The 15,832-nt window shown below is 37.4% G+C and overlaps 1 protein-coding gene across 2 annotated transcripts in view; it reads left to right on the top strand.

Moving 5' to 3' along the window:
* The window catches only part of FAP (fibroblast activation protein alpha), an 86,107-nt gene that overhangs the window by 43,407 nt on the left and 26,868 nt on the right, over positions 1 to 15,832 (top strand). For both annotated transcript variants that reach the window (XM_025852541.2, XM_025852545.2), the window contains 6 exons: positions 759 to 894; positions 4,134 to 4,178; positions 10,141 to 10,245; positions 10,344 to 10,414; positions 12,201 to 12,254; positions 14,154 to 14,278. In XM_025852541.2, the coding sequence (XP_025708326.1) occupies positions 759 to 894; positions 4,134 to 4,178; positions 10,141 to 10,245; positions 10,344 to 10,414; positions 12,201 to 12,254; positions 14,154 to 14,278 (536 nt within the window). The remainder of the gene's footprint in view (positions 1 to 758; positions 895 to 4,133; positions 4,179 to 10,140; positions 10,246 to 10,343; positions 10,415 to 12,200; positions 12,255 to 14,153; positions 14,279 to 15,832) is intronic.

A 15,832-nucleotide genomic window follows, 5' to 3' on the forward strand; every position in this document is an offset into this window, starting at 1 on the left:
ACATCATCTCTGATTATTATAGTAAGCCTGAATTTCAACCCCTAATCACGGTCACCGTTAAAACTCGGCTTCCAACACAAACCTGCCTGGAGAGAAAGATGGGCATTTAGCATACTTGGCTCTCTCTCAGCTAGTTAAAAATTGAAAACTTGAGTTTACCTGTGAAAAATCACCAGTTTAATGCTTTTTCCCCCTAGATTGACCAATAGCTTTGGCCTCATGTCTTAAAATGTTTCTTGAGATGTACAAATCCAAAATGAGGAGAAAACTCAAGCATAAAATAATCCAATTAGATGAATGAGTTCTCTTATAGATATTTGTTAAAAGTCAGCAAGTATGGGGTGCCTCGGTGGTTCAGTCAGTTATACATCTGACTCGATTTTGGCTCAGGTCATGATCTCGGGGTCTTGATATGGAGCCCCACATCGAGCTCTGCACTGGGCGTGGAGCCTGCTTAAGATTCTCTCCCTTCCTCTCCCTCTAACTCTTCCCCTGCCCCGGGCTCACTTGCACTCTCTCTCTCTCTCTGAAAAATAAATAAATAAATAAATAAATAAATAAATAAATAAATAAATAATAAAATAAAATTCAGCAGGTACATTTAAGCCTTCTTTCTCTGTAGGGAAGGGAAAGTTTACCTTCCTTATCTATAGAATAAATATTTCATAATAATAAAATACATCCTTTAGAAAACAGAACTTAAATTATTTGATGTGATACTGGTTTATGGTTGTGACTCTGTTTTGCTTTATTTGCAGTGATTATTATTTCAGTTGGCTCACATGGGTTACTGATGAACGAATATGTTTGCAGTGGCTAAAAAGAATCCAGAACGTTTCAGTTCTGTCTATATGTGATTTTAGGGAAGGCTGGCAGACATGGGATTGTCCAAAGGTAGGTTATATTAAAACCACAGAGGTATATGCCAGAAGATGAAAGTACATGAGGGGAGACTTACCTGTAGCTAACATTTTGTATTATAAGGCCAGAATTACCACATTCAACTCTTGATTGCTTTGCAAAAAAAAAAAACCCTCTTTCTTCACATTTCTTTATTTTTATTAAATAAGTAAGATACCCTTGTTTTCTTGAATGACTTCGGCACCGGTACTGCGTAGAGAAAAAGACTAACTGAAACAATGTAACATTGGAAAAATAAGGCATCTGGTTTTGAGTTAGGATGGAAATCTATCCTTTTGAGATGCTACGGATGGCAGTCAAAAAAACCAAAATAAGGAGGATGAAAAGATAAGATGGGTCTATCATGGAAATAAATGTGTTTTATTAAAAAAAAAAAAACCGAGAAAATGTAAACGGTGCTATGTTCTATTCAGTGTCAAAATTGAAAAATAAAAATTTCAAAGGAAACGGATATTATCAAAAGAAAGCCAAATATTCCCATTTTAAAATTAACAGTAGATAATCAAGAATATGACATGAAATATCAGATCAAATTATCCTGCTCTCTTGTTACCTTGAGAGTACCCTATACTGTGTTAATTTTAGGGAGAAAAAAACTTGAAAATTAGGCACAGATTAATTGTTGAGTTTTAATTGTTTCTATTGTTCAAATCCAAACATAATCTGTTTAATTAATGAGTTAGACAAGTACTTTAGCAATCTAAAAGCTTTAAAATGAGCCTGTTCAGAAGTACTCATATTAGAGACTAAGAAATACAAAATGTTTTCTTTAAATAGGAAATTTGATGGATACATTTCATAAGACTTCTAATTATGAAGACGTGTTTCATTAAACCAAATATAGAATAAACCTATTTTATAAAGTAAGAAAAAAAACACAGAGCAATCAAAGTAAATCACTAAATTCCATCTCAAAATTAGGACACTATGTTTTGCAAGAAAAGAGTCATATGAATCTATTTGGAAATATATCAGGACTATAATAGTCAACATTACTCAGGCTAAAAATATTTCTTAAATCACTACTCTCTAAGAAGCTTGACTAATTTTGATGGAATATGCTAGAAGCTTATTTTTATCTTATTTATATTTTGATATACAAAACAGAAAGATTTTGGCTTTAATGCAGTAGCATGGGAGGGAAGAAAAGAATAAACTTGATTGTGGCAGTTAATTAGAAACCATTCATGTGATAAATCAGCTTTGGAGGAATATATCTTGACTGTTTTTATTGAATCTAGGTATGAGGAATTATTGCTTTAATTTTATTAGTTTAAAACCATAAGATCGGTCATTTAGACACAATTTTTAGTTCTCAAAAAAAAGGAATTTAAAAACAGCAATTGCTTTGGAATCTGAAATTCTAATTTATCAAAATCAGGGACAACTTTAATCCAAACTGACAGAATATATAAGATGCTTATTCAAGGAGATGTGGACTTTCTTGGAATATAAGCTTTAGTTTAATGGCCCAAAACCGTTATTAAATTTAAAATACCAGGTTTAATTAAACTTGGGATTTCAAAACAACCCCAGTTTCAAAATAATTTGATAAGTACATGGAACACATTTTCAGATTTAAGAACAACAAAGCGTTGAGTAACAAAGCTGTGCCTAAGATTTATTATTACCTTGCTTTTTATGACAGTACCCTCACTCATGGTTCTCTTTCTTCTTCACTGACTGTTCTTTTTGTTTCCAGCTCTTCTTTTTCTGTTCTCTAGAAATCTTATCATTCTCCAAATTAATGTATTTGCAAGATAGGCTAACTGCTATAACAACAATAAAACCCTTCCAGTAATTCAGTGGGTTAAGACAATAGAAATGTTTTGCACATTCATGTAACTACCTACTAATGAGTCCAGGTGAGTGGGGAATGGTGAGGGGTGGGAGATGGGGTGCTTAGGTTGATGGCATTTCTGCTGTCTTATCTAGTGACTTCCAAGGCTAGTCCAAAGTCATTCAAACCTGACCACCAACATCCAGCTGGGGGATGGAAAAGGGAATGGAGGATCATGCTCAAGAGGTTTTTTTTTTATAGGTTAGGCCTGGAAGTGGAATGAGTCACTTCTGCTCACACATCATTGGTTAGAACTTATCACATGACCACATCCTAATCGGGAAGGAGGCTTGGGAAATGGAGCCTGACTATAGTCCGAGCAAAAAGACATCAGCAAAAGATTGCTGATAATCTTATAGTCTTTGCCACAACTCTCAACTTACTCTTTAGGTGATTTTCATCTATACCAGAGGTTTCGGTTACCATTTGCCCCTCAAATTTATTCTGAGGATTTGAACTTTTAAGTTATCTCTGGCTACATCTTCTCTGGTCCGCCCTTAATATCAATACCTAGATGTAGGCTTTTATCACTTTTTTTCCCAAACATTACAATAGCCTTCCAGTTGATCTCTCTGCTTCCTTCTATCTTACTCACTTCTAATCCATTCTCTGCATCATGTTTGCAATTATATTTTCCAAATTGTGATTCTGAAATCCTTCAAAGGATTTACCCAAAGGGGGAGTCCAAACTTCCGAGGGTGGCATTCGAGTTTCTCCAGGATCTTTCTGATACCCTTGCATCTTTCCTCATCTTCAACTCTTTTCAATAGTCAGTCACCCTCCCCTCAGCCATATTGAACCACACCTGTAGTCTACTAAGCTGGCCTGGTCTCTGTGTTGTTCATTTCACCTAAAATGTTCTTTCTCTAATTGTTTGTCTAGGAAAGCTTATTCATCCTTTCAGCCTTACTAAATTTTGTTCAATAAGTAATTGGTTGCCTTATGCAAAAATAGGCACCAAAATAAGATCCAGTGCACATTTTAAGATTCCTACCTACTTAATAAGATGAAGAAAAGAAAAAAATTAACCTAAAGTCCACTGTGAAATGCCTTTTTAAACTACATGACACCAAGTGCTTAGGGGTTGTGCTAGGCTTCTGTAGATGTAATAATTCCAGGCACCGCCTCATGGAAAATTAAACCAAGATTCTTAAATGTTTGCAGTAAGAGCCAGTTCTTAGATTACTCATGTGTATGCCATAGGGCTGGTGTATAAGATTGTGCATATGGTCACTTTAAACTCAAGTGTGAAGTTACTCAATTACAATAGTACAGTTTGAGTAGATAGCTTAACTGGTTCAAATGCCCAGGTCATATCTAGAAAAAACTGTTCTCCTAATAGTATGCTTGGTGTGATCTTTCTTTCTTTTAGACCCAGGAGCATATAGAAGAAAGCAGAACTGGATGGGCTGGTGGAGTATGATTTTGCTATCTTTTCCTTATATTTTAATGTCACTTCACAGATTCTCAGCTATCAAAGGACCTATTTTAAATGTATCCAAACTGACACTACTTGTTTCATAGAAAAAATAACAAGGTAAAAAAAAAAAAATACCACACACAAAGGTAGTGATCCTTTCAGCAAACTTGTGCCAGACAATTTTAATGTCTATATATTTAAAATTCTTTTGAGAACAAATCATATTCCTCATGTCCCAACCTTAGCTTTTTAATCGAGTTTCTGATATTCATAGTTAATATTCTTATTAAGCAAATAAAATAAAGATTATTTTTCAAAAGGGATCACAATTCCTGATCAGCTTAAAATAATAATTATTAGCCATTTGAAGCCAGAAGAACCAAATACACTGGTATTCTTAGTCATTTAAAGACAACCTACCTCTTAATACATTTTATATAGACTGAAATGAATAAATGAGTTATATATTTTTCCAGTCTTTAAGTGGTATCAAATAGGAAAATGTGTGTTTTGTTATGGTTTTTGATCACTTATATGTAGAATTTTTGGGATAGGTTTATACAGTAATTTGTGAGAATTTTTAGTGTAAAAAGATCATGTTTTACAAAATTATCAGTTGTGTCTAATGCCCCATGAAGAATACACAATAGGACAGAGAATAAGTGAATGTTGTGTGGATGCTGCCACTTATTACAAGCATATTGAATTCAACTAGTATTTGGATTTAAACACACACACACACACACACACACAGTTTCTCTGAGTGGCACATGCAAAGAAAAAGGAAACTCTTTAGTACCTGGTTTAACACACTAACCCGTGATACAAGGATAATAAAGAATTCAGAGTCAACTGTAAGATGATAACTCATAAAAATTCAAAGTTTAGATGGGTAGAAAGAAGGTAAATGACAAAGTAAAAATCATCAGATATTAAAAACTCTTTTTTGTACACGTTTCTGGATTTAGCGATGTTAGCTTACATATATTTACTCTTTCAGTTAAAGATATTTCAGTTTTATTCATTAACTTGAGAATAGTTATTACTTTATTAATTATATACATTAAGTGTAAGTTACATTCTAAAATAGCAAGGTAACAAAGATAGGTTGTGTAATTGAGAAAAAAAAATGGCCAAGTCCTATTTGAGTTCACTCTTTGCCACTGTACTAAATAACGCAAGAAAAATCAGGAGTATTTGGTGAAAGGACAGGATTTTCTAAATTTTTGAAATGTTGGTCAATCCTAAGCTCATCTTCCAAAAAGGTAATTCCTAGATCATTATTTGAAAACTTGAGGAAAGGGGAAGTTAATCTATGAGTTCACTCCCATTATAAAATTTCCAGTAAAGAATGAAGGCAAAGAAGAATACTTGAAGACTTCCTTTGGTTGTATTCTCCATTATGATAACATAGTGAGAGTTACTACAGAATGATGTGAATGATATGATTTTACAAATAGATAAACAATGATACCAACAATCTTCTCAAAGACATGATTTTAGGAATCCACACACTTTTATTCTGAAAATGCTACCAGCATTCAAAATACACCGAAATATTTTAAAATGCATCTTTTGAAATCTCTTATTTATAAGCATCTTAGAGTCATTTGTACCTTATCAATTTTTACAATCTGTATAGCACCAGCCTTGTAACCTCAACAAACATGAGCTGGATGAATGGATCAATTAATTAATTAATTGCCTTCTAAAGCCATAGAACATTGTTTTAAATACCCTCAGTGGAAGCACATGCATATCCTTTGAGGGAAGATGAGATCCCTACATGAAATAAAAAATTATTTTTAAAAAAATCATGCCAAAATAAATCTAGTGAATAATGCGTTATTTATCTTCAACGTATGATTTTGTGCTACATCATTTTAATGTCTATAGCTTTGGAATTCTATTGGGAAAAATTATTTTTTCATGTACTCATCTCGATCTCTTAAAATGTACCCAATAGTCAGTAAATTTTCTAAATCCCGGAAGAGGTATCATCAAAAAATCTTTGCAGTGATAGCTTTCAAGAGTAAGTTCACATTCTCCCAAGGCAGCTGCTTTGAAGAGGTCATTCATTAGATTTTATAAGTTTTGACATGTCTTTTGAAAGTCAGGCCATAACTTTATAAGCTCATAACTCCTATGTCATAATATTGACCTATAATCAAACCAATGGCTTAATAAAACTACCCAGAAATAACCTAGAAATATGTATGTCTTTCAGACATTTGTTCAAGTAATATTGATCTAGTTTTTAGAGAAAGTCATATCAGTATAAAATCAGAGAGCAATTTTAGAGAAGTTGTTCCTTTAGAGTTTATAAAGGAAATCTAAACTGAAAAACACTTGGAAACCACCTGTGAATCAGAGGAATGAGACTGAATGACTTGTGTAAAGCAATGCACTTGTTAGCTGCAGGCATGGCACTGGCACATAGAGCTTTACCTATCATTTTTTGTCCTCCAGCACGAGATATTCAGTGTCTTAATTTGGGGGAAATAACCTAACATCTCCTTTGGTATTTGATCAGAAAAATAACAACCACGAGTTCACTTCAAACAAATTTCTTCTCACCCTGTAGAGAACAGACCAAAAAAGAGAAGCCTTTAATCAAAGGATCTAGTATTGAGTTAGTAAAATTTGGAGAACAAGCACTAACTAAAAGCATACATCTTAGAGTGCAAAGCCACATTTAAATTATTTTAAAAATAAGTAAGCAATACACTACACCTCCCTTAGCCGTTGGCAATATCCCTTTGTTCAAAAAAATAAGGGTTGTTTTGGGTTTGTAATTTTTTTTAACTTTTAAGTGAGCCTTTATTTCCTTGTTTCACAAATAAAGCTGGCTGACTTTGGTTGCCAGAAAAATGAGTTTTCTACCCAATGCTTGAAGTCTGTGCTTTTCACCAAATGCGGACTCCTTTCAGGCATCAGCCTTTGCTAAGTAGGACCTCAGGGTTATTTCCCAACCATGGTAAGAAATTATCAGGTGGTGAATAATCTTACCTTCCAAGTATAATATTTGAAATGGCTTTGCACATAGAGGTGAGTAATTTATCAGAAAATCTAAGCACGATAAAGGGGCTGTGAAAAGGCCTTGTTAAAACCGAGGACCACCTAGTTATGGGTGCTTATCTAGGGTCCAGGCGTGACTTGCCGCCAGAAGCACTTAACTCAGGATGCATGATGGACCCAGCTCTGGGAAAGTGAAGGCGGAAATATTTCACACTCTCTTTAGCTCACCCAAGTTACCTGTTCATCTAAAGCAGCTGTCTTCACCGCGTGCAATAAAAGGGAGAAGATAACAGTCTCCGCTTAGCAGACATATTCTTCCTGTTCGCCTGATTCTGATATCTTAAAACATAACACCCTGCTCTCTTATTTTTTTTTTCAATGAAAATGAAATTTTAAGTCTTCATCTAGAACAAAACCTTTTTTACAGTTCCTTACTAACCCGAGTTTTGAGGAGAATATGTTTTTACTCTGGCATCTTAAAATATTTTGTGACCCTGGTTCCATTTTAGCAGTGAAGACCACGTAGCGCTGTTTTTTGTCCTTCACCCTGAGGAGTGAGAGGGAGGCATTGCAAAGTGGCTACTAGTAAGTAGGTGTATTATCATTGGCCTAAGAAGGCAAAGCTTCCTTCTAAAATGAAAGAATGGCTTGTTATGATGACCTATACTAATGAAATTCCATCCACAAAATTACAAGCCAGAATTTCTTTTCCCTGGGCCTCTTTTTCACTCAGTTCACTTTCAACTTCATTTAGAGGCATTAGTCTCAATACCCCGAATCCCGCCGAGGCTGGTCTTATGATTAATGAAACTAACAAAGGGATCGTGTAAGGAGATAGATTCTCTTTACTCCATTTTTCATTTGGTGAAAGACATCCATTCTGTGCCAGAGTGATAAGACTTAGGACGTATTAGTTTCCTGAGACCACTGCAACAAACTACCACAAACTCGGTGGCTTGAAACAACTGAAATTCACTCTGTCACCATCCTGGAGGCTGTAAGTCCAAAGTCAAGATGTCAGCAGGGTCCTGCTCCCTCTGAAGCCTCCAGAGAATTCTTTCTCACCTCTTCCAGCTACTAGGGGCTCTTGGCAGTCCTTGGACTTCCTTGGCTCGCAGTTGCATCTCTCCAATCTCTGCTTCCACCATCACGATGTCTTCTTCCCCATGTCCCTTGGGTCTAGTGGTATCCTCTCTTCTGTTGAGGACCCACCAGCCAGATTGGATTCAGGGCCCACCCTGATCCAATATGATCACATCTCAATTCTTACCTTGATTATATCTGCAAATAGGGTCATTATCTTCCTCCCTTTGGGCTGCTAAAACAAAGTGCCATAGCCTGAGTGCCTTAGAGACAACAGAAGTTGATTTCTCACACTTCTTGAGGCTGGAAAGTCTTAGATCAGGGTGCCAGCCTGGTTGGGTTCTGGTGAGAGCTCTCTTCTGGGTTGCAGACCACCAACTTCTTGGATCCACACATGGTAGAGAACAGAGCAAGGGAAGCAAGCTCTCTGGTGATTCTTATAAGGGCATTAATCCCATTCATGGGGCTCTACCCCTGTGACCTCATCTCATCCTAATCACCTGCCAAAGGTCCCACCTCTTAATACCATCCTAGTGGGGGTTAGGGTTTCAAAATATGAATTTGGGGGGAGATAGAAACAATCCCAGTCCATCATAGTTACCATCGGAGGTCTGGGTTCAAATGAATTTTGGAGAATGCTATTCAGACCACTACAGACACCATACCCAAATAAGTTACATTTTAATATCACGTAATCATAACCATAAATTTTTATCAAAAAGCATCAATTATCAGATCACACACGGAGCTATCACTAAAAAGGCCTATAGCAACTAAAAGATACTGGTAGTTTGGTTGTTGTCCCTTGGTCAGTTCTGAAGGAGTTGGACAACTTGTTTCTCTGGCCAGAGACAGCTGGTTTGGGATTATTTGTGGGAATCTCTACTGGGCATGATGCAGAGCAGCTCTTTCTTCCAGTAGCTATTTTACCACTTTGCCTTTCTTTTACAACCCAATGACAACAAAGCCAACAAATATAAGACAAGGCTATTTTTTTGTCTTTTTTTTTTCAATTGAAATGAATGGGGTCTTTTTATTATTATGTTCAGTTAATGGCTATTTTTTTTTTTAATGGAGAAACTACTAGCTAAAAATTGTGTGAGGATATTTGCAGAATTTTAGTTATCTATACCATTCCAGATATAGAGGTGTAACTTGCTCTGTTCCAGGGCACGGGAAAGCTGAGTGTCAGAGACTCCTTGGGTCATTCAACAGTTCCCAGCAAGTGGCCAGTGTGGGCCCTGGGAAGAGGCCAGAGACAGGCAACGAGGCCTGTTTCGCTCCCTGAGCTCAAGGAGTAAACCTCCTACTAGCTTGTCCAGGAAAACATTTTTCTCTCAAGTCTAGAAGTTCTAGAAGCTTCTTTCCAATGTTAAAAATGGTGGCTAGCAGGCCATGATATTTTCATCTTTAAAATGTCTTCAATGAATCATTGGCATTAGGTGCTTAGCGCCAGACAAATCAAAAATCAGAAGAACTATCAGCCTTCATGAGTCACATTTTGGTCAAATACCACATTTTGAAGTTTGGCTTGGCTAAATATCAACACTCACTTGTGATTCTTTTAACTCTCTTTCAAACCACACTACCTCCAAGCATAGACGTTCAATGGAATTGAACATTACAAACACAGTGCTATGTAGTAGCAATTAAGCAGCAGTTGGAATGTGCAAATGCCTGTTGGAATCCCTAGAAAAGCTGTCTATCTGAAAGAATGGGATTTCAGATGTGAGTGATGGAAGGCAGGGGAGGCAAGGCGTTCTGGTTCCTATAATCATAACTATCCACTGCTTTTAAAAAAAAATCTAGTTTTAGTTTGGTTTGTCTTTTGAACATAACCTCTGTTCATTTCTTTCAGTTCTTTGTTTCAACACCAGTTTTCAGCTATGATGCCATTTCATACTACAAAATATTTAGCGACAAGGATGGCTATAAACATATTCACTATATCAAAGACACTGTGGTATGTTCCTTCCAAGATTTATCTCCTCAAAGATCATTCACTTGAGGTTGCTCAAATAACGCTCAGCTTCACACAACATAATGTTTGTCTTTTTATAGGAAAATGCTATTCAAATTACAAGTGGCAAGTGGGAGGCCATAAATATATTCAGAGTAACACAGGATTCACTGTAAGTATTGCATGAAGCATGATGCACCATTCAGGTTTTAATTAGCACTGATGGACACACAAATGATACTGTACCACCTCTTCGTTAAGAGCATTTTTGGTTACTTACGCTAGAGGTTAGTGCAGATAGCTCTGGTTTCATTAAGATTGCACATTCTTTAACAGCTAGTTAACATGATTTCTTTCAGGAAAGAATATTTAGTAAGTGGTCCTGTCTCTTCTGATACCTGGTAGATAATAAATTAAAAGTATAAAATTTTAAAAATAACAACTACTTCTAAACACAAATTTTACACTTCAGCACTTGAAGAAAGGAGCAAGCTTCAGAAGTCCATGAAGGGCAGCCCATAGATACAGACTTTTTTTTTTTTTTGTAGTAATTCAATGTTATGTGAATTTAAGATCATTATCTGTAACAGCTGTCATTTTTTGAGCAATTACTTCCTACCACATACTGTGAAGTAGAAACAGAGGTAGGGGAAACCCAAAGGTAGGAAGGCCCAGCGATGGTCTTAATCGAAGCCTGCAATGATGAGGACCTGAACTATAACAGTGCCAATGAAATACGTACTCTTGGACGGAGAAGCTACGCCTCCTTTTTCTTGCGTCCTTAACGCTTGGCATAGTGCCTGATGCAGCGCTGGAAGTCAGTAAATATTTGTTAAATGAATGAGAGGAAGGGTACATGACCGTAAGGACAGATAGAGTCAGAACAAGACTGCTGATTTCGTGGTCCTGAAGGAAAAGGGAAAAGAAAGGCAAAGTGGACTCGGTTGCCAGGGTTAGATGAAGGCAACCGTGAAGCCTCTGACAGAACAGGAAACCTGCGGGGGGCCACTTGGAAAAGATACGGGGTAGTTTATTCACTTGTAGTTTGAGATGATGTGAGGAAGACAAGTGCAAGTGACCGTCCCCTCGGTCGGAGTCACGTGAAGTTAGTCAAGGCACGTGGAAGGCTGCTGGTTTAGAAGACACAGTCAATCCTAGGAGTGATTTGCATTCTCTTACCTTTTCTTTCTACTTGGGGATAAGGAGGTGTTTATGACAGTGAAGACATAAAACCACCCGGGCCACTGAACAGTCCTAACAATTAAAAATGGGTAACCGAACCCGACTTTCTACACTCCATTATGCTCTTCCAAAAAGGAAAAAAAAAAAAAAAAAAGACAGTTACTTCGTGATATTCAGATGAACTCACAGAGGAGTGAAAATCATGCCACTAAATTGGATTTCCCACTTCATAGCTATATTAAGACAGGTTAGAACTGGGACCCAGATACTTAAGTAACAAGTATGTTCTCTTGTGACTTTTTTGCATCTCGGTAAATTAACATGGCCCTTTGTGTGGTGTCATAGTGCGGATGCATTTCTGGATTTATAACAAATTCATCTATGTCAGAGCTTCTGTAAAACAAATTCAAAATGTCTTTGGAATCATGGACAAAATTAATATAGCATAGAGGAACCAGTAAACTGTCAGGAAGAGGGTGATAATAATCAATATCCTACCTTATTTTGTGTAACTCATAACTAATGAATCAATATACCTATAATAAAAAAAGGAATATTCAGCATAATTTAATCTTTCTCCTATGATTTGAAAGTCAGAGTAAGTACATAAAATTCAGTGTTATAAACAGCAATGACTTATCTATCTAAGTGCAATTAATATAGTTTCATTAGACGAACATTGGACTATATTGTTTATTCTATTAGTATTAGTACTAACAATTCTGTCACCATTTAGTTATCAATACTTATTTAATAACTTCTGGATATATTTTCAGGTTTTATTCTAGCAATGAATTTGAAGGCTACCCTGGAAGAAGAAATATCTATAGGTAATTTATGTCAATATATTCTAATATTTTTATATGGTAATATATGAATGAAAATCTGTCAGAGGCCTGTGGATATATAGAATATTTTTTAAAGCCTGAAATGTAACAAAAATTATATATGAATCAAGGTAAAACATTGAGAGAATGCTGTACACCACATCAGTATAAAAATATACACTTCCCTGGGGTGCCTGGGTGGCTCAGTTGGTTAAGCATCCAATTCTCGGTTTTGGCTCAGGTTGTGAGATGGAGCCCTGCCTCGGGCTTCATGCTCGGCAGGGAGTCTGCTTGAGATTCTCCCTCTCCCTCTCTCTCTGCCCCTCCTCCTGCTCATGCATGCACACGTACTTTCTCTCTCTCTCTCAAGTAAATGAATCTTTAAAAAATATATACACCCCCCAAATATTAGCTAACTCAAAATGTTTTCAGGAAAAAAGTCAAGAAATTCTAATGCTGATATAAACATGATACTAAATACTTCAACTAAATTTAGAGGTAATTGCAGACATTCATCCATGTAGCAGCCACTTATTAAGTCCCTACTGTGTACCAGGCATTGTGGTTATTGCCATATCATGTGATTTCTTTTAATATGGTTCACTTTGGCATAAGCCTATTACTATTGGAAGGCATTCATCTCTGTTCCTAAATTAGTGTTTAAGTTGGTCCAGTTGTACCCTTGGTGATTGGAATGGTGCCCTCAACAGCCCTCTCTGGATATAGAAGTAAAAGTCATAGTTACCATCAGCTGGTAGTCTGCTATATGTCAGGCACATTTTTATCTACTTTACATATGTAATTTCATTTAGTCCCCACAACTTCGGGAGGCAGGTGATATTGTTAGAGCTAGGATTTTGTACCTGGGCATGCTGACTTAGCCCCCTTACTGTTAACTGCCTACCTAACAATTGCAAGATTGCACCAAAATGTGAACTATAACCAGGGAAATAAGGAATTTTCCCTCTGCTGCATTCCTCTGCTCCCTCCTGGATCGTGAATTCTTATCTATTAGAGAGAATCCCTCTGTAGTGCTAGCGATGTCTCTGGTTCCCATCTACCATGCCCTGGGCCAGGTCAGGGGCAGCAGCAGAAGGAGCACTGCGGCAGCAGATTATTTTACCAGCCAAAACAGACTCTGACCCTGACCCTACCCTGGCATCAAACCATCTAGTCTGCCCCAAATGAGAATCGATTCTGAGGGTTTGGGGTCAGGTCTGGGAGTCTGTATATTAAAGCCAATCACCCCATTCAGGAGCCATGCAGAAGGCTCTGCTGGGGAGAGGGTGGGTCTGACATGGTAGGTACAGGTTGGCTTGTGTAGGAGTGTGGTGGGGGGCAAGCATTCCCAGGAAGAGCTTCTCTGACCCTAACCTTCCTTCAGAAAGGAATGAAAGGCACAGGAGGCACTTAAAAACTATGTTTTTTTTTTTTATTTCCACTTTGCTTATGACTGATTTCCCCTTCCAGATATATGATAAGAACAGCGACCCCTTTCTTGGTGAGCCTGCCAGATTTTCCTTGCCTGTTTTGCATGGGAGTACAATAAGAGAGATGGGAAGATGAAGAACTATGCATTGCCAAGCACTCTGTAAGATGTAAGGGATGAATGGCTATGGGAAGTGGTTACCTCACTCCCATTCAAGGTGTTAGATATTTCTCCCACCTCAGAGGAACTGAAGGGCTTCTGTCTCAAGGCTTGTGCCTCTTCAGGCAAAGATGATTGAAAAATCAGGCTACATCAAAATACTGTAATTCCCCTTCACTTTAAATGATATTGGCAAGAGAAAAATAGAGTGGGTTTGATGTCAATATGTAAATTAGTCATTTTACATGGAGTAGTACATTTTGATAAATACAATCTCAAAATTTCAGCTTAGTTTTATTTTCATTTTCCTCTAGAATTAGCATTGGAAGCTATCCTCCAAGCAAAAAGTGCATTACTTGCCATCTAAGGAAAGAAAGGTGCCAATATTACACAGCAAGTTTCAGTGACTACGCCAAGTACTATGCGCTTGTCTGCTATGGTAGGTAACGGACCCCGAGCTCCACCACCACACTGCCAATGTTGTCATCATCACCATCTTCCCCTGATCAATCCTAAACTACAGGTCATCGAACACTTGTTATATATGAGGATCTTACCTATGTTATCTTATCTAACGCTTACGGGGGAAAAAAGTGAAAGGAAGATAGGAGAGCATTTTTATCTCAGTATTTTGCAGTTGAGGAAATAGAATGACTCGCAGAGGATCCACACTGCTGGTAAGCAGCAGAGCCAGGATGGGAACAGGGATGTGTTGACGGTAAATCCCAAGCTCTTACCGACTGTGTGCCGCAGCAGCGTGAAGTTAACGTTATAGGCAAACACCATCTACTCGCTATCACAGCAAGACGCGAGCAGGGTCACAGAAAGAAGCATTCTCTGTTAAAACGGTTGCTGGACTTTGGCCCCATTTGCCTGGAGAAATGTCAAACTCTGACAGCCAGGGGAAAGAATAATGTCCTAGAAACCTGAACTCCTTCCCTCGGAGGCCAATATTTCTTTGAATGATAGTTTCAGTGAGGATGGAAAGTAAACTTTTGTCACCTCATATGTTCTTTCTAAATTTGGGAAACATAAGCAATTCATTCAAATAGTAAAAAGTCATAGGGAATAAAATACACCAAATACTTCCTGGTTTTTTAGGCCGTGTGTACATTTAGTTAATAATTTCTATCCAAATAATTTTATTTCGTGCATAACATCTTATCTATTTCTTGAACATACGACAAGCCCTGAAACAGATTGGTTACGAGTCAGTAGATCAGTGAAATATATTGGGGTCTTGGTAAGCATCGTGGAGATTTGGAAAACGGACTTGAGAAATATCTACTTTTCCATTCTCTATCCCACCCCCATAATTAATCCCTGAGTCTCCCTGGTGAGGAACAGCAAACAGAGAATGTTATTACAAAATACATGCCACTCTACTGTTTCTAGTATCAGCTCCCAGTGGAAAGCAGCTCAGAGAACAAATGGAATCTTTGGCTGATGGAGCTCCCTGACCAGTTGCAGAAGACCCCAGGTTCTTTACTTCCCAGAAGGAAGGCTGCCTTGTCATGCCACTTTCCTCGTCCCAATCACCTGGCCCCAGAACCCGAGCCCAGGCTCAACTGACTGCAGAGGTGGATGAACATTTTAACCCAAATGCTCCCTTTAAGATGGCACAAGATGTCAGTTTGATACAATTACTTTAACACAGTGTGTTGAGTCAGTGACATCCCTGTTGTTCATGACTGTACGTGCTGATTGTGGTTATGTCACTTAAAGATATATATTAAATGTCCTTCTCAAATTATATGCAACATTCTTCAACCCAAGCTATATATTTATGCAACATATATTGAAAGCTTACATGCCAGGCATATAGTATCATTGAACTAACTATACTGAGTCATCTGTTTGTCTTTCTCTCCTAAAGGCAGAGGCTGCTTTCTTTTCATCTTTACATTCATAAGGCCAAGAAAAATGGCTACTGCACAATAATTATACATAAGGCATAATTGTTGAATGAACATCGGTGCTAAAGAAGATCAAA

Source organism: Callorhinus ursinus, unplaced genomic scaffold (assembly GCF_003265705.2).
Source record: "Callorhinus ursinus isolate GAN/ISIS: 27379988/994484 unplaced genomic scaffold, GSC_fseal_2.0 scaffold2, whole genome shotgun sequence".
Taxonomy (NCBI): Eukaryota; Metazoa; Chordata; class Mammalia; order Carnivora; family Otariidae; genus Callorhinus; species Callorhinus ursinus.